General features: G+C 41.9%; 1 protein-coding gene across 2 annotated transcripts; it reads left to right on the top strand.

Moving 5' to 3' along the window:
* The first annotated feature begins 788 nt into the window (after nucleotides 1-788).
* Nucleotides 789-25,039, top strand: ACOD1 (aconitate decarboxylase 1). 2 transcript variants are annotated; one of them, XM_073614271.1, is made up of 6 exons: nucleotides 789-953; nucleotides 12,855-13,041; nucleotides 14,487-14,648; nucleotides 19,454-19,543; nucleotides 20,901-21,106; nucleotides 23,196-25,039. In XM_073614271.1, the coding sequence occupies exons 2-6, from the start codon at nucleotides 13,027-13,029 to the stop codon at nucleotides 24,154-24,156; spliced, it is 1,434 nt and encodes a 477-aa protein (XP_073470372.1). In that variant the 5' UTR covers nucleotides 789-953; nucleotides 12,855-13,026; the 3' UTR covers nucleotides 24,157-25,039. The 2 variants fall into 2 exon arrangements, with proteins under 2 accessions (XP_073470372.1, XP_073470373.1); XM_073614272.1 differs by lacking the exons at nucleotides 789-953; nucleotides 12,855-13,041 and adding an exon at nucleotides 18,198-18,292 and having other exon boundaries at nucleotides 14,512-14,648.
* The last annotated feature ends 84 nt before the right edge of the window (nucleotides 25,040-25,123 follow it).

Below are 25,123 nucleotides of genomic sequence, written 5' to 3'. Positions count from 1 at the left end.
TTCCGTTCGTGTGTACGCAGCATAAGTCTTTGCCGTGGGACAGCAGCAGTTTAAATAAGCATGTACTAATATAACTTGTCAACTGTCAAGCATGTTTTGGTAAGCAGCTCATTTTGCTAAGGTATAATCATCGCTGTATACCTACAGGATGGCCAGCCAAGTCCAGTATAGATGACAGATCTATTGGAAGAATTTCAAAATAATATTTCCCCCAGATACCACACAAGTCCCAATTTTCTGTTTAGCAAGCTTCTGTTTTTGCTGTGGAAATGGTAGCAGTCTTCCAGTAAACTGACTCCATTGCTAGAGAATGGTCATTTTGCATCCCCTATAACAATTAGTCTGTTGCTAAAAATGCTTAAACGGAATGGATTATTAAGAATAATGGTATATATGCCTGTACTGAATGAAATTAAAACAATGACAACATGTTGGTTGTTTGCTTTTGAACCTCAATGCCAGTGTAGCACCCTCTAATGTTTGCTAGTTGGTAATGTAGGTTTGTAGTGTAGGTATGTTAGTGTAGGAAAATGTAGTTTAGCCCAGGGCTAAGTCTGAACTGTGAATCTGGGTCAGGGTTCAGTGAGCCAGGGTTGGATGACTCATCCTGACAGCTCCTTTGGTGCCTCCCCCCGGTCTAGAAGATTGTAGACACTTCTAGAGCTAGTGGGTGGAAGTTAGGAGGAGCTGTTTGGAGTATATATGAAGGTCTCAGCCAATCCACAGTGCTGGCAGGGGACAAGGTTCACCTCATTTATAGGCATGGGCTATGCCAGCAGGAGCAGTCTGGTGGAAAATGGAGATGTAGTGCTGTGGAGTCTGTCGGTGGCCCTCTGGGGTTCCTCCTAGTCTGGGAATGGTGGGTGTGACCCTGGGCTCGGGTGCTGGAAGGATCCTGCCACAACACATGTAGGAAGTCCTTCCTGGAGGCACGGGAGCAAGTGGAGGACAGTGTGAGTATGGCAGCGCTACTGGGGGACTTACAAGGGGGGGAAGGGGGAGACTACCATACGTAGCTAGTTCTCCCTGAAGACAGCATTGTGCCAAGTCTGCTTTCCCTCCCTGGGAGATCAGCCGGGTGGGCTGGTGAGGGACCGTCTGGAGGACTGTGGAGGAAGGCTAGACTGGAGGGCTAATGAAAGGGGCAGCTGCAGCCAGGTGGATTGGCAGGGCCTGAAGAGGTGGTGCTGGGACCAGTAGCCAGTGCAGGAGGAGTGTCAAGGATTCTGTAAATAGACTGTATATATAGAGTAGACTGTGTATAGGATGATGTCCCTAAAGATGTTGTTAAAGTGTTGTTGCTGAAGTCAAGCGGGCATCTCATAATTTCCCATCCAAGATCCAAGTTAATAACCAACAATAAACCACAAAAACAAAGTCACGGACTGTTCTTTGTCTCTGGAGTGCCTGGGAAAACTTGGTGTGCCTGGCAGGGTGTGCAGGGTAGGGGTGCGCTACATCATACAAATAGGTAAAATCATCTTTAAAGCAGAGGTTCACACAACAATCGAACCTCCGCTTTTCGGAACCCTCCCCCCCTCCGGTGTCACATTTGGCACCTTTCAGGGGGGAGGGGGGAGGGGGGTGCAGATACCTGTCTAAGACAGGTATTTACACCCACTTCCGGCATAGACTCCCACGGGAGTCTATGCCTCTTCCCGTCACCACCGCGCTGTCTGCTGGAACACACACGGGTCCCAGAGACAGCAGGGACCAGTTAGGAAGCGCAGCGCGACTCGCTCATGCGCATTAGGGAACCGGGAAGTGAAGCCGCAGCGCTTCACTTCCTGATTCCCTTACAGAGAATGGCGGCGGCAGCACCCGAGGACCGAGGGACGATTCGGTCTTGGGTGCCGACATCGCTGGACCCTGGGACAGGTGAGTGTCTTTATTTTAAAAGTCAGCAGCTGCAGTATTTGTAGCTGCTGACTTTTAAATTTTTTTTTTTCCTGGGACTCCCTCTTTAAGATTATATTTATAAAGTGTATGTTCATTTCTGTTAATGTCAGTCCTTTTGGTACCTAGAAATGAGTAAAAAAAGTTGTGAAAGTCCCCTTACACAACTGACTGTGAAATGTGAGATGTGGCAATATGCAGTAAATGGCTTGGGAAACTGGAAGTTTTACTGTATATTTGTCTATCTCCTGACCTAGGAAAATGGTCAAACATGACGGGTACGGGTATTGCAAAACGATTTGTATTTGTGTTTAAAAGATTACATCTAGTGACCTGTCAACCAAATATGGACCTATAAGTGTACACAGGAAAGCGTTAAAGAATCAGTAAATTAAATCTATACTTCAAGGTTTGACTTCACTTAAAGAAAAAAGAGGATGCATGGAAATTAAGATTTGCCACATAAAGATAATGATGGATCATACATTACTACTTGGGTTTAGTGAAAATGTCAGATGAAGCCTAGCTTCTATTTTTTCTTAACCACTTAAGCCCCGGACCATTTGGCTGCCCAAAGACGCACTTTTTGCGATTCGGCACTGCAACGCTTTAACTGACAATTGCGCAGTCGTGCGACGTGGCACCCAAACAAAATTGGCGTCCTTTTTTCCCCCAAATAGAGCTTTTATTTGGTGGTATTTGATCACCTCTGCGGTTTTTATTTTTTGCGCTATAAGCGACAACTTTGAAAAAAACGCATATTTTTTACTTTTTGCCATAATAAATATCCCCCCCCCCAATTTTTTTTTCCTCAGTTTAGGCCGATACATATTCTTCTACATATGTTTGTTAGAAAAAAATCACAATAAGCGTTTGATTGGTTTGCACAAAAGTTATAGCGTCTACAAAATAGGAGATAGTTTTATGGCATTTTTATTGATAATTTTTTTTTTACTAGTAATAGCAGCGATCAGTGATTTTTATCATGACTGCGACATTATGGCGGATACATCGGACAATTTTGACACATTTTTGGGACCACTGGCATTAATACAGCGATCAATGCTAAAAAATTGCATTGATTACTGTAAAAATGTCACTGGCAGTGAAGGGGTTAACCACTAGGTGGCGCTGTAGGGGTTAAGTGTGTCCTAGGGAGTGATTCTAACTGTGGGGGGGCTTGGCTATGTGTGTCACTACACTGTTCACCGCTCCCAATTACAGGGAGCAGTGATCAGTGTCCTGTCACTAGGCAGAACAGGGAAATGCTTGTTTACAATAACATTTCCCTGTTCTTCCTCTCCGTGAGACAATGGGGGGTATCCCCGCGGACATCAAAAACCGCTTCTTAAAGGGGCAACGTACAGGTAAGTTAATCCACCTGTACGTGCCCTTCTGCCGACGTATATCGGCGTGAGCCGGTCAGCAAGCGGTTAAAAAAGGGTAAAAATCGTGATGACCAGCATACAATATAATATTCACATTTTATTTACTTGGTTTGGAGGTATACTGCTAGGAATATTGTTTGAGCTAAAGAAAAATCTTATTAATGTCAAAACAAAACAATGGCAAAGGTTGATGAAATAACCACGCTGTATTTAAAAATGATGGTGATATTCTTTTCCAACTCATTCCAATCATTTTTTGGAAATACAGAAGGTGGAAGAGTTTACAATTTACTATGGTGTTTTTAGAAAAGGTTCTAAAAGTATAACACTTATCAGCAGCTCTGGGGAAGGCCACTCTACAGAGATCTAAATGTTGAATAATAGTGATATGCTGCTTTGTGAGCCATAAATACATGTCCCTTTTCTGGAGACACAAAACATTAAGATAATTATCTGTTATTTGATTTGGCAAACAAAGACAGTTTTAGTTATGTTTAGTTGTATCGATGGTGTTACAAGACAAACATGGGCGATAATTGTGGACTTCTCCTTTTGAGCAGGCCAGCTGCCTGCTTGTCATGCACTGGACTTAACGCTTTCTGAGTCACTGACTTGGAACAAGCATGGAAATAAGGAATCCTGACACTTCTTTACATCATGGTTGTGTATCACTACCCCCAGAGAAGCAGCTGAATTGTTTTGTGATTTCTCTGTTGGCACACCCCACTCATCCAGCACTTACCGACACACCTTGTGGTATTTCAAGGAATTTATTAGGCCAAGCATAACCTAAAAGAAGAGAGGATTAGCAAGTATACTTATACGAACAAAAGGAACGGATTCCCCCAAGATGGGGTTTTTAGGCAGCACAATGACAAATTGAGTCAAAAAATGTATGAAAAGTATAACAAATTTATTTGTATAAAAGTAGCATGATATGAAAATTAAAACAATGAGCTCCAGTGGGAAGTACCTTAACACTAAAAATTGGCTAAACATACATTGGCAGACACATATTCATAACAAAACTTGATATCATGAACATTGAACCTGACGCGTTTCAACCCATACACTGAGGGTCTTCTTCAGAAGGTCTGTCTGCTGGAAAATATATACAAATAAAGTTGACATACATCTATGAATCCCATTATATATGGCAAAAAGTTGTATTTACCATACAGTATACAATATGGTATAATTACCCAACAATGTATGTCCAGCGGGAAAGGAGAAAAGCCTCCCACATGGAGATCCCTTAAAAAGCTATCTTCCTCTCCTCCCCAGGGCAGAGTCCCATGCACCTCTACCACCACAGCAACTCAGACCAGGGCAGTGAAAACAATGACGTAACTTGCGAGAGGTCACACTCTCGTACACTGCCCGCCAGGCAGAACGGCCGAAAGACAAAACACACCTGCGATGAAATCAGAGAGTAAACTAAATCAGCGCCCATTACATATATAACAGATTAACCAAATTTGTTGTGGGCAAAAAAAGGCCACTGGGGGACTAAAGCCTCCAATTATATCATGCGTACAATACAAACAAGGAATTTAGCCATGTTAGTGTATAGGATAAATTAGTAAGGATCATTCAAAGAGTTGTATCATAGGTATTACAGAACACTCAGTCTATGCCATATGTGATAATAATGAGGTGAAAAAGGGGGGGGGGGGGAGGGGGGGGAGTGAGGGAGTGAAGGGAAGGGGGGGGGAGTGAAAGGTGAACAAACCAAACAATATATATGTGTAGGAGTGAAAAGATGGGTCAAAATGTGTGAGGGATGACAATGTGAAGGATAGGAAGTGCTCAAGGAGAGTGAAGTAGACCCAGAAAAGGGGGAGGTTTGGGGTGAAAAGAAACAAACTGTGATTCCCGAACTTTGTACCTCAAAAAGTGTTAGGTAGCGCATGTGACTGCACCATATTGCCTCGTGTAACTGGACTGTTGCCTGTCAGCCAACCCGGAATTGGTCGCAAGCTTAGTCAAACTCAGCAGGATTAATATCCAATGCGAGTCGACCAGTCTAAAGTATAAAAACAAATAATAATGTCATCATAAAAATAATAATGATTAATAATTGAAAATCAATGTGGAAATAAGATGATTTCCACATAAATAGTTATATTGGGCAAAAGAATGGTGCAATGGCACATCGCTAGATAATGTACTTACATTGTGACAGGTGCTTCAAGTCCACCAGGCAGGAAGAGACTAGATGTGTATTGTTACTACCGCTCTATATATGTTACTAATTGGGGCGTGTATGTCTTACTCTAATTCACCACAGGTGTATGCAATCCCCGATCGATCCGTGGCAGGAGGAATGGCCGCCATCCAAGCAGCCGAGTGTGGCCTCCCCGGCGTTCCGGAAAAGCCATAGGCTCCGAACGGACGTCACTCTCGCCGAAATCTCGCAATGCGCCCACGTCACGTCGCACGCACGGGGCCCCGCGCATGCGCAATGACGGGGAGCATCCAAGAGTGTTCCGGAACGCCGCCGGCAAGAGGGGGAGGATCCCCGACATGGCGCTCGGTACCCGCTCGAACGTCCAATGGGGGATAGGGGGGAGGAGCCGCCTGGATAGGCCTGCCCCTCCCCCCCCTTGTTGGGAAGTTACAAAAAGAGATCACCCCCGGCCCGGAAGCAGCGGCGAACGAGGAGCCGGGGCCCCGGTGGGGAAGGGAGGAACAGTCAGGAAAGGGAATACAAAAACAGTGACGGCAAGGCGAATTTGTGAGGGGGAGGGGACCGAAGGTGCTGTCTATATAATTACAACGGACACCACTCCCCACAATACCCTGCATATACATGTTATCCACATTTGAAAAATGATCACACACATTAAATGTATATAAAGCATCAGTAAATATGGGAAAACTGAATCACATACATTGGTAACTGCAATATCGGATTTCAATTTCCAAACAGAAATACATGAAAACAAAAATAATAAAAAAATATAAGAGATAGAACAAGCAAAAAAGAGGAAAGAAAGAATCCATTGCGCAGGGGGAGAGGGGAGACAGAGGCAAGGGACATGGTCAGAAGAATTTATATGTTTTAATTCTGTTCTGCTCCACCCTGCACCGGAGACACTCCATAGACAAGCTTTGCAAAGTGGTCCTCTTAAAGATGACAGCAGTTCTGCATTAATAAGTATTCAGTTCAGCTAAAGTCTAGGGCACACTTGCATACATCCCATCATTGGAAGTTGAGAAAGAGGGACAACCTGAAAATTTCTCCTTAACTACTGTACCACGAGTGCAAGTTTCACAGATACACATTAACCTAAACGATTATATTTAAAAATGAAACAGACTCTAGAGCTAACATTTTGTTTGAGCTTACCTTAACCACTTGCCGACCAGCCGCCGCAGTTGCACTGCGTCAGGGCTGCTCTATTGCGCGAATCGCTGTACCGGTACGGCACTTCGTGTAATAGATACAGTGAGCATGTGCAGGGTGCTGTGATGTCCGCTGGCCACCTGCGATCGCTCACAGAGAGGCAGAACGGGGATCTGCCAGTGTAAACAAAGCAGATCGCTCTTCTGTCAGGGGAGTACAGTGTAATCGTCTGTTCCTAGTGATTGGGAACAGCGATCTCTCTGTACTCCCAGTCAGTCCCATCCCCCCCACAGTTAGAAACACCTCCCTAGGACACACTTAACCCCTTGATCACCCCTTAGTGTTAACCCCTTCCCTGCCAGTGTCATTTATACAGTAATTAGTTCTTTTTTTATAGCACTGATCACTGTATAAAGTATGTGGCCACTTTTACCCCCTTCTTGCCCAGACCAATTTTCAGCTTTAAGCACTGTCACACTTTGAATGACAATTGCGTGATCATGCAACACTGTACTCATATGAAATTTTTATCATTTTTTTCCCCACGTAAATAGAGCTTTCTTTTGGTGGTATTTAATTACCACTGAGTTTAGTTTTTGCTAAACAACCATAATAAGACCAAAAAAAAAAAAATTTTTCTTTCTAAAATTCTGCAAACAGGTAATTTTTTCCTTCACAGATGTGTGCTAATGAGGGTGCACTGATGGGCAATGACGGCGGCACTAATAGGCGGCACTGATTGGCGGCACTGGTTGGCACTGATACACAGCACTGATTGGGGCTGCACTGATAATCAGGACACTGATGATAAGTGCCCTGATTATCAGTGTAGATGTCCCCTTTCAAACTTGCTGGTTGCCGGCTCTCCTCTCCTCATGCTGTGACAGCGCATGAAGAAAGGAATGCCAGTAACTGGCAAGTGTGTTTACATTGTGATCAGCTGTTATTGGACACAGCTGATCACATGTTAAAGGACCACTGTGAATAGCCATTTACCCCATCTGTGATCAGCTGTGTCCTAAGGACACAGCGATCACAGGGCACACCAGATGGGTGTCACAGAGGGTGTGTGTGTGTGTGTGGGGGGCATGATTATGGAAGACGTCAATAGAGAACTGGACGACTGCTCTATAGCCGCCATCCGGCTATAGCGCAGTCGGCAAGTGGCTAAACAGCTGTAAATTACTTAAGGAGTATGTAATGCACAGTTATAAGCACTTCGTTATGTAAAACACATGTATAGAGTGCAATGGACAGCAGTATGTAAACAAACATAAGAAAAAGGCGCACCAAACTAGCGCATTACTGTATAAATATTTTTTGAATACAAAATATATACCATAATACTTACAAAAGGAGAAATAACGCAGACGTAACGTAGACCAATCACCACCTGATGTATAACCTTTTGATAGGGTGCAGCTGATACGTTTCAAGGGACAAGTTCCTCTTCCTCAGAGCTCTGAGGACTTGTCCCTCAAAAAGCATCAGCTGTATCCTATCTGATGGTGATGCGTCTGAGGGTAATTGGTATATGTTACGCCTGTGTTATTTCTCCTTTTGTGAGTATTTTGTAGAGCTGCACGATTTTGGCTAAAATGAGAATCACGATTTTTTTGCTCAGAATAAAGATCACACTTCTATCACAAATCTCGCGGCATAACATCATCTTTCACATTATACAAAAAAATTGGGCTACCTTTACTGTTTAGTTTTTTTTTAAATTCATTAGTGTATTTAAAAAAAAAACAAACTATGTTTGAAAGGTCGCTGCGCAAATAAAGTGTGACATAAAATATTGCAAAAACCACCATTTTATTCTCTAGGGTCTCTGCTAAATAAATATATATAATGTTTGGGGGTTCTGAGTAATTTTCTAGCAATAAATATTGATTTTAACTTGTAAGTTGCAAGTGCCAGAAAAAGGTTTAGTCTTTAAGTGGTTAAACTTCCCTCATCTACAGGCAGAAGTTCATTCCTTTGATCTAAGAAGAAATGTTACTTTGTTTATACTTATCTGTGATGTTGTGATAAAACTTGGCAGGCTGCCTGGATTTTTTTTTTTCAGCTGTGAGAGCAATTAATCATGCAGCTCTAGTATTTTGGTATATATTTTGTATTCAATAAATACAGAAATGCACTAGGTTGGTGCATTACTGCCTCATGTTTGTTTATAGCCCTGGTTTTCCCTGAATCGAAGATGGCAATAAGGCTCCAGTGCACACATTGGTGGTTTGAGTGGGTGGATACCTACAATGATTCATTTTGGGTTGTTCAAGGTGGAAGATTTGGCCACTTGGGCCCCTTGACGATTAGGCTGCCAAGAAGATTGCTATCCCTGTAGCACAGACTTTTGCACATATACTGGTCAGCAGTATGTGTCATAGTGCCACATTATACATAGTGCTTGACCAGCTTGAGGTGTCTTTGCTCAATGAGAATGAATGTCTGTAGTTGGGGAGGGAAAAAATGCCCAGTGTTAATGGTTAGGGGAGGATACATATCTGGTATTTGTGTACAACTGGAGGCAGGAAAGGCCAGTGATGGTGGTCAAATTACCAAAGGTTATGGATTCTTTGAATAGCTACAAATACTATCATTGGGCCAGAGGCCGGGCAATATGATAATGGAAGATTTACGTGAATGGATCTGAAATCCTCTTCTTTTGAAGAGATTTTTTCCAAGTAAGTGTAGCTGCCAAAGGACAGAATGTGTATTATTTGCAGGGTCACCATGTGACCATGTATTTGCAGGGTCACCATATTAAAATACAGTAAAAAAAAATTATTTCAAAAAAGAAAACAAATGCAGACACCTAATCTAAGGACAGGTAAACTGCAATATAGTTGGTATGGATATTTCTGGTTGAGACACTGAGAATAAAAGTTAACTATGCATATGCAGGAACCGATTCACAGGATGCAATCACTATAAATAAGTATCCGTTCTGAAAAAGTGTATTATTACATTCTATTTTATACAGAAGATAAGAAAGGGGGTGGTGTGCGACGTTCTTAGATTTAGAGAGGGAGAGATTTAGAGAGAGCGGGATTCAGACAGAGTATTACTAGTACTAGTATGGAATGCATCGCATACTAGCACATTATGTTAAACTTACCTTAAAATGAAGCCCTTTGAGCGGCGAGATGTCAGAGCTGCAGGTGCTCCCAGTGGCGAAGCTGGATATTCTTTCATCCGGGGCAAAGAATCAGTTCGGTGCTCCCGCCTCCAAAAAGTAGGTCAATCAAAGCCAGTGATAACGGAGCGGGGGGCAGGGCGGAGTCCCGTTGTCTGTGTCAATGGACACAGCAGTGGGGCTCGGGTGCAAACATGCACAAGTGCCCCCATGGGGGAACTGGACAGAGGGGAGGGGCCAGGCGTGTTGGCGGGGGACCTGAATAGAGGAGGTTTGCGGCCGCTCTGTGCAATTCCATTAAACATAGTAGGTAAGTATAGACATGTTTGTTATTTATTTATTTTGAAAGAGGTTGTAAAGTCTAAAGGTTTTTCACCTTAATGCATTCTGTGCATTGGGGTGAAAAACCATCTGTGCTGCAACTGCCCCCCAGACCCACCATTTTCCTTACCAGAGCCCGATTGTTCCAGCGATGTGCATGAGCCCAGGAGCTCCAGCCTCTGTCTCTGTCCTCATTGGATAGATTGATGGCAGTAGGAGCCATTGGGTCCCGCTGCTGTCAATCAAATCCAGTGACATGGGGGGCGGGGCTGAGTCCCACTGTCTGTGTCAATGGACGCAGCAGCAGGACTCGGGAGCAACCCTGCACGGGTGCCCCCATGAAAAGCAGCTCTCCGTGGGGGCACCCGATGAAGGGGAGGAGCCAGGAGTGCCGGTGGGGCACCTGAGAAGAGGAGGATCGGGGCTGCTTTGTGCAAAACCACTACACAGAGCAGGTAAGTATAGTATAACATGTTTGTTATTTTTGTTTAAAAAAATCTGAACCTTTGGAACCACTTTAAATTTCCTTTACAATCACTTTAAGAGGAGTAGTTGGGGGGCAGTACTAACATGGCTTAGCCACATGTTTTTACACTCCCCCCCCCCCCTTTCCCACCACATATGTAAAGAAGCCCTAAAAGTGAAAAGGCATCAGCATCAGTACAACTCTCCTGCATGTCACAGTACGGAGCAGGTGAAGCCAGAAGCTCCTAGTGTGCCCCTTCCCCCTTCTTTGTCCCGACCCTGGCTGAGGGGAAGGAATCCTCAGCTGAGCTCCCTCCTCCTGTATTGGGAAGTCACACACCAAGTCCCCCAAATATCAGTATTGTTTGCTTGAATTTCCTTGTTCTGCAGCCGGTACAGGAGCGCAGCGCTGCCCTGGCAGGAGGGAGGGGTGCACTAGGAGCTTCTGGCTTCTCCTGCTCCGTACTTTGACAGGCAGGGGAGTTGTACTGATGCTTCCCCTGGTTGGTTTTTGTGTCTTTTAGCCACTCACCACCTCTAGCATAGAACTGAGGGGGTTTTGGAGCACTTCCTGAGCTCCGTGGAACAAATCTGATAGGCGGGTGGGCAGGGACAGAAGCTGGAAGAAGAGTGGGAGAGAGAACACAGCACTCGCTGCCTCTGGTTCTCTCCTCCTCAGAGTTGACAGGAGAAGTGATACCACTGTCACTACTCTTGTCAGCGGCGGCGCCCCCCTCAATGCAATGCCCGGGGCAGGCCAGTTTCAGCCCTGGGTGCTCCCATCTTCACCCATCTTGCCTCTGGGTTCGTGGATTCTGGCTCTGTGACTGTCCGGAGCTGTGATAACGTCACTCCCACGTGGCACTGGTGGCTGTTCCTTCAGAGCGCATGCACCAGTGATGTCACTGGCAGCATGTACAGTAAATATCTCCTAAACGGTGCACGTTTAGGAGATATTTACACTACCTATAGGTAAGCCTTATTATAGGCTTACTTATAGGTACAATTCAGAGATGGAAGTTTACTTTCAGTTTAAAGAGGGTTTAAAGCTTATATGAGATTTAGGTCGCATTGACGGGAAAGTACCGCTAGTTTTATTGGCGCTTTACCATCATCATAACGTCACGCTTTTAACCCCTGCTAGCGGCCCAAAAAGGGTTAAAAGCGCCCGCAAAGTGCCGCTGTCGATGCGCTTTTGCAGCGCTGGCAGGGGCGTTTTGGGAGCCCTGTATTCACTGCTCCTAAACCGCCCCAAAGATGCTGCTTGCAGGACTTTTTTTCCTGTCCTGCAAGCGCACCGCCCCAGAGTGAAAGCACTCGGGCTTTCACACTAGGACTGCAGAAGAGGCAGTTTACAGGTGCTTTTCAGGTGCTATTTTTAGCGCAAAAACGCCTGTAAAACGACTCAGTGTGAAAGTGGCCTAAAAGTGGTTGTTAACCCACACTGATAACTTCATACAATTCTCTTTATCTCCTAATGATATTTTCTCCTGTCTCTGTGTTTTATAAAAAAAATGCCATTTATACCTGTTTTCAAAACGCCGCTTGGCGCTCTCTCCTCTCCCTGTCTGACAGCTGCAGTGAGTGGGGCCAAGATTCCCCTGCTGACGTCAGCGGGAGGAGAGGAGGAGAGAGCCGGCTGGTCATAAAGTGCCAAGCGGCGCTTTGAAAACAGGCATTTTTTTTTTAATAAAACACAGAGTCAGGAGAAAATATCATTAGGAAACACACAGGATTATATGAGACATTAAAAGTTATTTCAGAAGCAGGAGGGGAGGGGGCGGGCATTGACACAGGAGGAGGGGGGAAGAGGACAGAGGGAGACACAGGAGAGCTGCAGATAGCAGCGGATGATGGAGGCAGGTAAACTGACCACGGTGTCAGGGCTCAGAAGCCATGATAAACCGTGGTCAATTTACAGGGGGGAGGGCAGGATCAGCCAGGTATTTCAGGTGATACAGTGATACAGGGGGCCAAATTACACAAGCACTGCGCTGTATAACATGCTTTAAAGGAGCGGGATCTTTTTTTTTTTTTCTTAGGGTAACAAACACTTTAAATATTTTGGTTTACAAATACTTTGACCTTTGATTTATCACTGATTTTCCCAGCTGGTACTGTGTACAATCACACTTAATTTGATAACACAAAGAAAACCCGTTAGAATATCAGAACTTGTAGAACTGTTTATGTTATTTATCTATCTATCTGTCTGTCTGTCTCTTTTATTACATGTGCAATGTGCATACATGTTGAAGGTTTGACCTGCGTCGTGGATTTTTTTTTCTGACTGTATAAGGCTGACTGGGATGTTGAAAATTATGTAAACTGGAAAACCCAACCATAAAAAGAGGAAGAAAATGAAGTAAGGGGAGTTTGTTTAGAGCTGCTACACACTATAAAACGACGGTGTTTGAAGAAATGAGAACAGGAATTGAACCACACTGCTGTGACTGATTGTATGAAGAAGGATGTTTGCAACCAAGGTACTGTGCTGGATTATCATTGCTGCAAAGTATGAAAAGAACAAATGTCTTAACTATTACTAAATATTTCTAATTTTTTTTTTTTCATTGATTATTTGCTTAAGTACACAAGTTTATTATTTTAACCTGACTAACCTAAGTTTTAATTTGTTCTGATAAAACAATTTTATCAGTTTGGGAAAAATGTTTTTTTAGAATTTGACTACATGTAGTAGTTTTGAGTTTGAGTAAATTTACTTTACATATACTGTATATATGGGTTTGCAATGACTATAGTTTTTATAGAAGTTAGAGTGCGTAATAGAAGAAAAAATACAGTGGGGGGAGAGGGTGATTCGGGGGCCAAAAATAATCTTTTGCAGACAAAGTGATTCCAATCTTCTAAAATAATAAAACAAATATCCTAGCCATTAAATCTTCAATGCAGAGTTTTGATGCCCAGTGCATCCCTACATTATTACATTTGTTATATATATATTTTTCTTCATCACCCAAGATCCACACAACTTGCACTCAATGTTCACCTGATTTTCAGATTCAGAATCCTATGTGAAAAAGATGTGTGAATCATGGGTGAATATTGTGTGAATTTTGGGTGAAAACATTGATAAATAGAACCCATAATAACGACTTTGAATGTCTTTTCAGCAACTCTAATATAACAGTATTTTTCACTAGAAAACTAAAGATAAGATAGTGGGGCCAATGGTAGCTATTGTTTGCAGTAATATCATTTTTATGGCTAATTAAACTTAAGCTGCCCATACATGGATAGAAAATCGTTCGAAAAAGCGTTTGATAGGCCTGATCGTTCGACTTTAGATACGTTAGCGGGGCATTTCGATTCACGAAATATGAAGTTTTATGCCAAAAGAAAGATTTGTCATGTCGGACTTTTGTTGCATAATCAAACGATTTTCTAAACATTAGTAGGGAAATCAATCGTAAATAGCTAGAAAAAACGTACAGTGTATGTGCATTGATCATTGATCTACAAAAAATGTACCATTTATGTCTTTAATGATCAATAATATGTGGGAAACAATTCAATGCAATGATGGCGTAAATACACAGTCGTTCCACAGGTTTTTATCAAAAACTAAAGTTTTTCTTCAAACTATTTTCTATCCATGTATGCCCAGCTTTAGGTTGGACTAAAGGAATCCCCAAGGCATCAAATTATTTTCTTTAGTGCTACTACAAATGTTAGAAGTTGGAACAGATATTTAGTATTAGAACTTTGTATACAGTCTTGATTGGCCACATGTAAGCTAAAATGTAAGCTAGTCCTATATTTGATTCCACTGTACAGTATATGTGGATAAAAACCTATTTATAAAAATTTTTTACATAAAGTTTTCTTCTGATCTTCATTTTGACTACGTAAGCGGCTACGATATGAAAATGTGCATTTTGTTAATATGTTGATTTGTGTGCATTTTCAGACCATAACAGGGAGTTTTGCTGGCATGATCCATGGCCTAACTGTAAATAACCTGACAGAACAAGTCATTCAGAGAAGCAAGAGAATGATTTTAGACACTTTGGGTGTTGGATTGATTGGAACTACAACAGAAGTTTTTCACAAGGCATTGCAGTACAGCAGGGTAAGTATTTTACCTGTGCAGAGGTCCTTTTATACAAGTGAGATGTCTAGGTCTTTATAAACAAACATAATGTGTGCATGTAGTGCTATTTCCGTGTGGAATTCCTTCAATGATCAACCTTACAAGACCTGTAGAAATGCAAATTAGATAAACCTACAAGATAATTGCTGACATTTCTGAATTTATTTAGTTTTAAACCAGTGACAGGTGAACTCTGGTTGCTGTTGGTTATTGCACTTTATTAATTGTTTTTTTTTTTTATTAAATTTGCACTTTGTGTGCTAATAGGAGGTAATATGTTGCGCATAGTGTCCTGAACCACAATACCAGCTTAAAATTCGTATTTATTTATTTATTTTTGTTATTTTTGACAACAATAAATAAGGAAAACCTGTTTAAGCCTCGGTTCACACTGGAACCCGCTGCCGATCGCACAGGAACGAATCAGGGCCGAATCTATGCCTGAATTCGGCCCTGAAACGGAGTCAAAGACGCACAGCGTTTCTGTGCAGTGTGCTCCGCAGCCGCAACAGAGATATGTGAACCGGCTCCATAGGGAGCCAGCCACATTCCCCTGCTATGCGAATTAGATGCGGGGAAACTCCCATCTAATTCGCATAGGTGTGAACCCGGCCTTAAGCAACTTTGCATTCCCAATAAAAATAATAAGCCCATGGCTGATTTATCAATCTCATAAATCATATCTATATCTAAATCACACATCAAGATAATAAATATGAGGTAGTGCTGTGATTAGGGATCACAGTCCACTGTTTGGCTCGCACCAGAACTTCTGCACACCGCGAAAGTTCGGACCCGAATATCGAACCCCATTAAAGTCAATGGGACCCAAACGTCAAAAATCAAAAGTGCCCATTTTGAAGGCTTATATGCAAGTAATTGGGCATACAATGATTATAGGGGTCTGGGTTCTGCCCTGGGGGACATTTATCAATGAAAAAAAAAGTTTGTGAAAAACTTCATTTTTAAATAAGCAGTGATTTTTTTTTATTTTTAAAGTGAAAGCCTAAAAATGTAAAATTCCTTCCAATATAGTGCCTGGGGGGTCCCCTTAGTCTACCTGTAAAGTGGAAGATCTGTACCATGTCTCAGATTTGCTGCAGCAATAATTGCATTTATAAAGCCAAAAAAATGACATTTTCCCTGTAAGCTGCATTTATTTTGCTCAGCAACAGCTGGGGAGCGAGTGTGTATGACGAGGCCACAATGTAGTGCACTGGGAACAAGATTAAAGATTTTTTGGATACATTCTGGTGTGCGTAAAAATTGGTCTTTGGGTGTCGATGGCGCCTTCCCACCGTAACCTTAAAGAGGTACTCTTGATGAAGGCAAAAAAATTGCAATGATATGCATATGGTTGGTGTTTTTGCCACGTTTGATGTACCTGAGACACAGTTTGCAGATAGCAACAGTGCGATCTGCTGCAGATGTGCTGAAAAAAGCCCAGACAGGTGAGCTTTGGGGAGTGGGCCGGGAAATAACAGCTGCAGAATGTGATGGAATAGGGTGGCTGCTCTCTACTCTTTCTTGATGTCGGCCTCCATGGGGTTGTGCCGCCTCACCTTCAGTTTCCTCCTCTGCTCTATCTGGTACCCAAGTTGCATCAGTGACCTCATCATCATCATCATCATCATCATCTCCATCTCCTCCATCTTCATCATTACCACTGACAACCTGGCCACTTGGCAATACGCTGCGGCTTGGGGAACATGAATGCCAATTTGTCTACCAGTGTTCCTCCCTCTCTCTAGGCTCATGTTCCTGTCATCCTCAACCTCAGAACCAACATCTGAATCCAGTAATGGCTGGGCATCATCAAGGAGCAAGTGGTTGATGCTGTGGTCAAATAACTCAGCTGACTCCTCAATGGCTGATGTTGGGGCTATGGCAGGAATAGATGTGCACAAGAAGGCCGGTTTATCCACTCTGGCAACTGCAGGGGACCGCACACTTGTCCCTGCTTGCATGACAGAGGATGAGGAAGGTTTAGTAAGTCAGTCCACCACCTCCTCTACATGCTATGGCTGGATAGCATGGGAAAACTCACTTAACAGAGGAAATGATGCCCTGCCTGAGGACTGACCACCACGTCCACCTTTGCCTGTGGACACATTTGTTGCTGGCCCCCTTACAGTGCCAAGGGAACGTCTGCCTCTTCTTGTCCTCCCAGACATAATTGGGAGAGAGGGGGCAGTGCTATGTAATGTAAAGAGGTGTTTAGTGCACTTTAATTTGAGTACTCAAACTACACAGACACACTCCACGTATACACTATAATATACTGCAATATAATGCGCCAAACGTACAGTGACGCACAGAACTATATGGCGTTAAACTGGCAGTAACTCACACAGAACTATATGGCGTTAAACTAGCGGTAATGCACACAGAACTATATGGCGTTAAACTGGCAGTAACGCACACAAAACTATATGGCGTTAAGCTGGCAGTAACTCACACAGAGGTAAATGGCGTTAAACTGGCAGTAACACAATCAAATAGACGGTGTTCAGCCGCCACTACACTGACGCTATCTGAACTGTCCCTACTCTAGCTATACACTAATGTAAAGATTACTGACACGGTCTCACTACACTACACTGAAACTATCTGAGCTGTCCCTACTCTACACTAATGTATGTATGAATGACACGGTCTCACTACACTACAGTGCAACTATCTGAGCTTTCCCTACTCTAGCTGCACACTATGCAAAGCTGAATGATGGTCCTCCTCACTACACTCACACTATCCCTAGACTTACATTAAACTAATATTCTACACTGACAATTGAAGCAAAATAGCACAGTATAGCACACTAACTAATAGCACTGAACAGAGCCCTGTTCTATCTCTCTCCACGCCGAAATCACACTGAAAATGGCTGCCATTGATAGAATACTTTTATTCTGTGGGGTGGGAATGAGCCATGATTGGATAAAGTCATGATGACAGTGTCCAATCATGACTCTGACAGTGCTCTGTGCCCTGATTGGCTGAAGCTTTCACTGCTTCAGCCAATCAGGGCTCGCATTGCACTGTTCAGTGCTGCAATGTATTGTGGTTGGTTCGGGGGGGGGGTGAACAAACGATGGAATGACCCGTTTGTTTGGCTGTTCGTCGAACATCCGAACAGCGAAAGTTCGGCCCGAACTTATGCTCGGGCCGAACCGTTCGACCATCCCTAGGTGTGATTACAATACCCCCATATACCAATTAACCAAAATTTATAATACACATTCATCATAGAAATGTTTTAAATCACACAAATAAAGTGTCCATCGAATAGCAGAAAAGTCCAAACAGCACCCGTGAAAAATGCAGTAAAATTATTCCTCAAAATTCTTCTTCAGTCCCCACATGAGAAAATCCACAAAAGGGTCAGAGTGATTCTTGAAGCACACAACATGTGGTAGTTTAATCAATATTTTCTTACAATCACAACTGAAAAGCTAGGGACCACACCTGGAAAAGCCATAGCACGGTATAGAGATGACCTCACATGCACTGTTTTTGCCGATCATTTAGGTATGAGAGGCAATACATTCTGGTGAGTGAGATTGGATGTGGGGAAAAGAAAGGTTTGAGCACTTTCTCACGTGGTGGACTGAAGAAGAATTTTGGTGAGTAATTTTACTGCACATTTTATGTGTGCTGTTTGGACTCTATGCTATTTGATGGACACGTTATTTGATTTAAAGCATTTCTATGATTTAATGTGTATTATACATTTTGGTTAATTGGTATATGGGAGTATTGTAATCACAGCGCAACCTCATATCTATTATCTTGATCTGTGATTTAGATGTAGATGTGACTTATAAGATTTGTTATCAATATTAAAGGAGAAGCAGTGATGGTGGTTATTAATAATTTTTTACTCTAGAGTTTTATTTTTTATTGTAGTTTAGGTTCATATTGGATCTGCTAGCTATTACTATTTTTTCATTTCACTGTGCACAATATATAAAGTTTGGTTAATTGAGCACCTATTTGTAACGCGAATATAGATACAGTATGTATATGTGTGTATGTATGTATGTATGTATTACATATATATATATATATATATATATATATATATATATATATATATATATATATATATGTAATATTTTTGTATGCTCAGGTATTGGTGTTTCATGGCTGACTTATATCGGTTCAGATTTTGTATAGTGCAAGAGCTTCTGTTTTGCCTGTGTGATGAGAACATTTACCTTTCCACTGAACAGCCTGAATTGTCACATTTAACCAGATGTATGTGGGATGAAATGATCCAACACTCTATTGTAATAATGGGACTCTTCAAAGAAAGCTTTAAAAAAGAAAAACATCTTTATATGAGAGGGAAAGCCCCAAATTCAGCACTGCTTATAGCAAGCACAGTCTAATGCAAGTTTCATAACTTAGGTAGAGTCCACCTTAATAGGCAAGCAGGACCTCATTTACTTCAAAGCTATAAAAGTAGTCAAAATTATAAAATAATAAAGAAAACCTGTATAATATGTGTTCTATTTATTCTTTGCTGTAGACAGATTTTTAAAATGTACTAAACTTCGGAAAAGAATAGCATGAAATACCTACTCCATTGAAGTTATGTCTCTAAATAGCAATTGTTCCCAGTTGTCAGCTGTAATTTACTTTCCAAGTAATCATGATAAAATGGGTTTTTTAACACTTATCTATCATTTTGGATTCAATAATAACAGTTTTCTAGAAATATTTGGTCTCATTTTACCTTTTCTTTGCTTACTCTGTCACCTATTTTATTGATTGATTTTCAGATTTATAGCACAGACATCTCAAGCACAGTTTGGGGCCAGCCAGATCTCCGACTCCCTCCTCTCTATGCTTCTTTTGTCAATGGCATTGCGGTAAGAAACTTTTACAACGATTCTTGTATACAATTATCTTGGATCAATGTTAGATTGGCAGTCATCATTTTGCAGAAGTAAAGCGTGGCAATAATACATAACGACGTATAGGTTTTCTGCATAGTTTACAATAGCTTTTGCTTGTGAAAAGAGACTGTATTGTAAACCTGACAGCTGTAATGAGTTGGTTGATCTGAATATTTACTTATGCTTCATAAAAAAGATTTCTGAGGAGAAATAAGTAGGTTTTTATTTTACACCAGACTCTTGCATTACATGTGCAGTATAAAAGCTGCAAAGAAAGTATGGATGGGTGAGATATTACTCATTGTAAAGTAGTCATTTTTTAAAAAGGAATATAGATGACCACTATTTAGGCAATCTTCACCTTCGTGTTGTTTAATGTACTGTAGTTCTTTTTCTCCTTGCACTCAAATTCTCATAGAAGTAATGGATTAAATATGCCACATCTCCCTAGCTCAACTGTCTACCCAGTTACAGTATGGCCAGAATTTGCGGAGTAAGCAAATCCCATTTTTCAGGCCTATACGGTTATTCTTTGGTCTACTTCTTTGTTCAAAAGCTATATCTGCACATGTATAGCAAAGCAAACCATTTTGTCAGGTACAGCTCCATAGAGTTGAAGACTCTGGCTGCTGGCTGGGGGTCAAGGGCTGCAGGAGGAGCCACTGTCGCAGGGCAAATTCCCTACCACCTCCTCTGATGTCCAATGGCGCAGGGAGGGGTCCGAATCCGAATTGAATGGAGAGGCCCCTGCCACTTGTAAATACAGATGCTGGCAGACGAAGTATTCCATTACTAATGACATCATCTAATGCAGAGCAGGCAAAAGCAAGCCAGTAGTGGAAGGCTTCTTCTGCCAGCTTCTGTGTTTGTGTGGCAGCAGCAAGTCAGCGAGCTGAAGAAAAAAGGATGTCCGGAACGTCCGCACTACTGTAGAAACCATCTTTATTTATAAAATAGCCAAACAGGGTAAAAGAAGCAAGGAAACAGCATCGGAGGAGCAGGGTGACCTGCTGACATGTTTCACGCAACACTAGCGCTTACTTATAGCAGTCTGCTTTAAGTAAGTGCTAGTGTAGCGCAAAACATCATCAGCTGTGAGCTGGGCCGGCACTTGTTTAGTGCTATTGTGGAAGTATGTGGTTGGCTGACCTGGAACGGTGTTTTCTCTCTTGTTAAGTCAGAGAGTTGTCACAGCGGTGCCCTGAGTACAGGAGCACTGTCAAGAGGTGCCGTATGCAGAACTTACTTGTTTTGGCACAAAAAAATGGTATGACCATAAACATTTGACTTTTTTTTTTTACTGTATGGTTACATGTACATTTTATTATAGGTTCACTCAATGGACTTTGATGACACTTGGCATCCTGCCACACATCCCTCTGGAGCCGTACTTCCTTCCCTGGTTGCCCTTTCAGAATCATTATCAACACATCACAAGAAATCTGGATTAGACTTTCTCTTGGCATTCAATGTTGGTATTGAGGTACAAGGACGACTCATGCATTTCTCAAATGAAGCCAGCAATATTCCAAAAAGGTATGATATTGTGTAAAACTGAAAATAATACAGTTCACAAGTAATTTAGAAGTTACAACCTTGGCAGTTTTGTAGATGGTTTACACCATAACATGCATTAAAACACGTCACTACCAATTTAAAAATGATCAATGCCACAACGCTTGGTAGTGCACCATAGATGTGCATTTCAATGCAAATTCAATTGCAAACCAATGCACGTCTACAATGCACTCAAATGAATCTTCGTTCAAGCGCACCACACAGATGCATAAGCTCTTTGTTTTGCAATGTCTTACATTAAAGAAAATCATGCAGGACATATTTTGTCATGCGTTCAGTTGCGTTAACTGTGTTATGGTGTAAAGAGACTCTGAAGGCTTTATGCCTGTGCAGTATATGAAAGAAACAATCAATAAGGAGTGCATTACATTTCTAAAACAAGAAAATAGCTGCCAGCTGTGTCAGATTCCTAAGATAATCAAAGTGCAGAAATATCATCAGCACACCAAGGATTCCCTAAAAGTGGTCACATGGTAAGCATACAGAAACGTTTCAGAACCATGCAGGGCCCCTTCGTCAGCAAGTCAATTGCCTGCCTTGTCTGTGATGATGAATTTAAAGCTTTGGACCTTTTTGAGGAATCCTTGGTGTGCTTATGAAATTTCTTCACTTTGATTGTCTATGGTTTCCAGCCTGTGGTCCTTACAGCAACCCAACAATACTGAACAGCCACTTTCAGGAACGTGTGCATGGGAAATATTGCATTCAGATTCCTAAGATAGTTCAGAGTTTTATAAAGAGCCCAAACATTGCCGATTCAAGGCAAAAAAACTGGTTCGCTGGATAGTCCAGCACACTCCACTGCACACTCATGATGCAGCACTTGATACATGATGAGCAAACCACAAGGCCCAAGCATTGCCATGAAGGGGAGGGTCATAAGCCCTGTGTAACCAGGCCCAGTTAGACGGAAGCTGACAAGAAATTACACAGGATTATTAATTGGGGCATTGGCGAGTGAATGGGGTCAAAAGGGAGCGCAGTGGGAGGAAAGTTCAAAGTAGAGCTAATGCCTCCATTAAAAGTCCCCCTGCAAAGTCTCATAAATACCAATTGAATCTGCCAGTGAAGTCCACATCATGCAGTTCCCAGTGACAGATACGACACTACTACACTGCTATTGAATTAAAAGCAGTGTTGTCCCACTTGTGTCCCAACAGTGGAGTGCAGTGAAGATGTTGCAGGGGATGTTGCTCTCAGTATTTTCACTACTGATTAGTAAGCCTAAAGCCTGGCAATCTGCACCTAGCCACACCTAGCCCTGTACACTGCCTCTGTTGCTGAAAACTTCCCCACTGTTGGCTGCAGTGTCTGAGTATAAGTGTATAAGACTTGAATGAAAATGGGTTTTTGCTGTCTCAAAAGAGGTAACTACATTTGAGACCTGTATAGATTGCCACACAAGAGCCTTTAGATCAGAGATATGCAATTAGTGGACCTCCAGCTGTTGCAGAACTAAAAGTCCCATAAAAGTCTCATGAGGCATAGCGAGACTCTGACAGCCAGAAGCATGAAACCCAGAGGCAGAGGCATGATGGGACTTGTAGTTTTGCCACAGCTGGAGGTCCACTAATTGCATATCCCTGCTTTAGATGTTCTTTAAGCAGGGAGGGTATGGGCTATAAAGCAAACCTCTTCACAAAAATGGGCGCAGTATAGGTTGCTTTAAAGGTTTATCCCTGAAACATCTGTGTTTTTTAAAAAAAATACAAGCTACAAGATTACAAAAGTTCTGCTTTTCTTGCATGCCAAGCTTAATTCTTGATATTTTCAGCTGTTTTATTTTTTTTTTTAAATATTGCATATCATAATTTTATAAATGATTGACATTTCAACGCAGAATATACTCTGCCAGGGTATGTAGATTTTCAGTGCAAACCAGAGAAGATAGAACTGGGACTGAAAAATTTGCCAGCAGTTATGCAAAATAGGGTCTTCTTGGTAGTTTACAGTGGTGTATTTTTTAAATATGTACTTCAACATGGTTGTAGAATTTATTTCCATATGTAGATTGCTCAGAGTGTAATTTGCAATTCTCTGTCTACAGGTTTCACCCTCCCTCTGTGGTTGGTACGATGGGAAGTGCAGCAGCTTCATCAAAATTTTTAGGCCTTGACCAAACTCAGTGCAGAGATGCTTTAGCTATAGCTGCATCATATTCAGGTGCCCCTTTGGCAAATGCAGCCACACAAACCAAACCCCTTCACATTGGTAATGCAGGCAGACATGGCCTTGAGGCTGCTTGCTTTGCATTCTTGGGGCTTCAAGGGAATAAGCACATTCTGGATCTAGAGTCTGGTTTTGGTGCTTTTTATCATGACTATGACCCGCAAGCTGTGCCGTCTCTAGAATCATACAGCTGGCTGCTAGAAAAACAAGATGTTGCTGTCAAACGCTTTCCTGCTCACCTTGGAACACACTGGGCTACAGATGCAGCTTGTGCAGTGCGGAAACACATTGTTAGAGACAGTCACTCCCTTCCAGTCAATGACATTCAGAAAATCCAGCTAAAAGTCCCAGATGTTAAATATGTGAATCGTCCCTTTCCATCTTCAGAACACGAAGCTCGTCATTCCTTCCAATTTAACGCCTGTACAGCCCTCCTAGACGGCAATGTGAGTGTCCATTCTTTTGCGGATCACAATTTGTCCAGGCCAGAATTAAAGGCGTTGCTTGGTAAAACAGAGATTGTACACCCACCTGATAACAAACCCAATTTTGATAAACTTTATTGTGAGATCAGTATAACAATGACAAACGGAGCCACCTTTACAGAAAGATGTAACACTTTCTACGGTCACTGGAGGAATCCATTGAGCAACAAAGATCACCAAAAGAAATTCATATCCAATGCATCCATGGTCTTGTCAGCAGATGGAGTAGAAGGAATTATAGAAGTAGTGAAGAACCTGGAAAACATATCTGACTGTTCGGTGCTTAGCTCTTTTCTCAGGCTAAGAAATCAAACGACTGACAAGCACGAAAGGTCACTGCATAATAAATCATGAGCAAAGACATTCTCATGTTTATACATCAGACAGATGCCCTTGCCCTTCTAGTTAATATAACTTAGATCACACTATCATTTTATATTTTGTTTTCCCATCACTATACAACACCCTACTTGGCCTGTGTTTAAGGGGAACAAGTGATACAAAATGACAACCAAATACAACTTTCACATATTTTTTTTCTTGCCACTTCTGGACACTTGTAGGTATCCAGCAGTAGAACTATAAAGGGGGTGAGATGATTAGTGCTGTTTGGGTGAGTCATATGACTCTGTGGTTCAAGTCATCCACATTTTAATTTTCTGCAAGCTTTAAAATTGTAGACTGTGGTACTTGCTCTTATAGTACAGTCTGATTTTAACTTTCTGATTACAATCAAATAACATGGTTGGTGATAATGGTATAGATGCTAGTATGAAAAACAACATAAATCTCGTGTCCCCAAGACATCTTGAAAGATAAATATGACCTTGGCTCTATAGAATTCCTGTTTTGATACTGAAAATTTATAAAATGTACAAGCAAACTGTATAATCTGGTCAACCAGTGTGGGTTGTGTAGGTCTCATATTAAGCATTACTAATAACCGCAACTGCCCTGAATGTGGAAATTATGACCTGATGTTTAACAGAGGAAGAAATTACAAACACTAACTTAAGAAAATCTATTTTATGCCTGCTGTTATATATGAATGCCTGTGTTTTTTTATCTATGACAGAGAACAAAATGCCAGTCTTATCTGCTTTTAAAGTTAATATAATTAGTTTAAATGCATCCCTAGATCTGCATACTGTTTGAAAGATATTATTTGATTTTACTCACTGTCTATAGGTTGTTTTTAAATTATTCTCCTACAGCTAAAGTCCAGGCAAAAATAGAAGCTCACCAAGCAGAGACTCATGTAGTGATGCGATACATGGCTCACTTGATGAGCTGTTGGATTTGTCTATTAAGGAAACATAGC

The sequence above is a fragment of the Aquarana catesbeiana genome, linkage group LG02 (assembly GCF_042186555.1).
Source record: "Aquarana catesbeiana isolate 2022-GZ linkage group LG02, ASM4218655v1, whole genome shotgun sequence".
Lineage (NCBI taxonomy): Eukaryota > Metazoa > Chordata > Amphibia > Anura > Ranidae > Aquarana > Aquarana catesbeiana.
Note: the sequence above shows the minus strand (reverse complement) of the source record. Positions and strands in the feature narration are given on the sequence as shown.

Excerpts from the sequence above, each read along its gene's own strand:
- ACOD1 (XM_073614271.1), top strand. Across the intron at positions 19,544-20,900 it reads CTTTTGTCAATGGCATTGCG|GTTCACTCAATGGACTTTGA; the intron begins GTAAGAAACTTT and ends ATTTTATTATAG. Across the intron at positions 21,107-23,195 it reads GCCAGCAATATTCCAAAAAG|GTTTCACCCTCCCTCTGTGG; the intron begins GTATGATATTGT and ends CTCTGTCTACAG.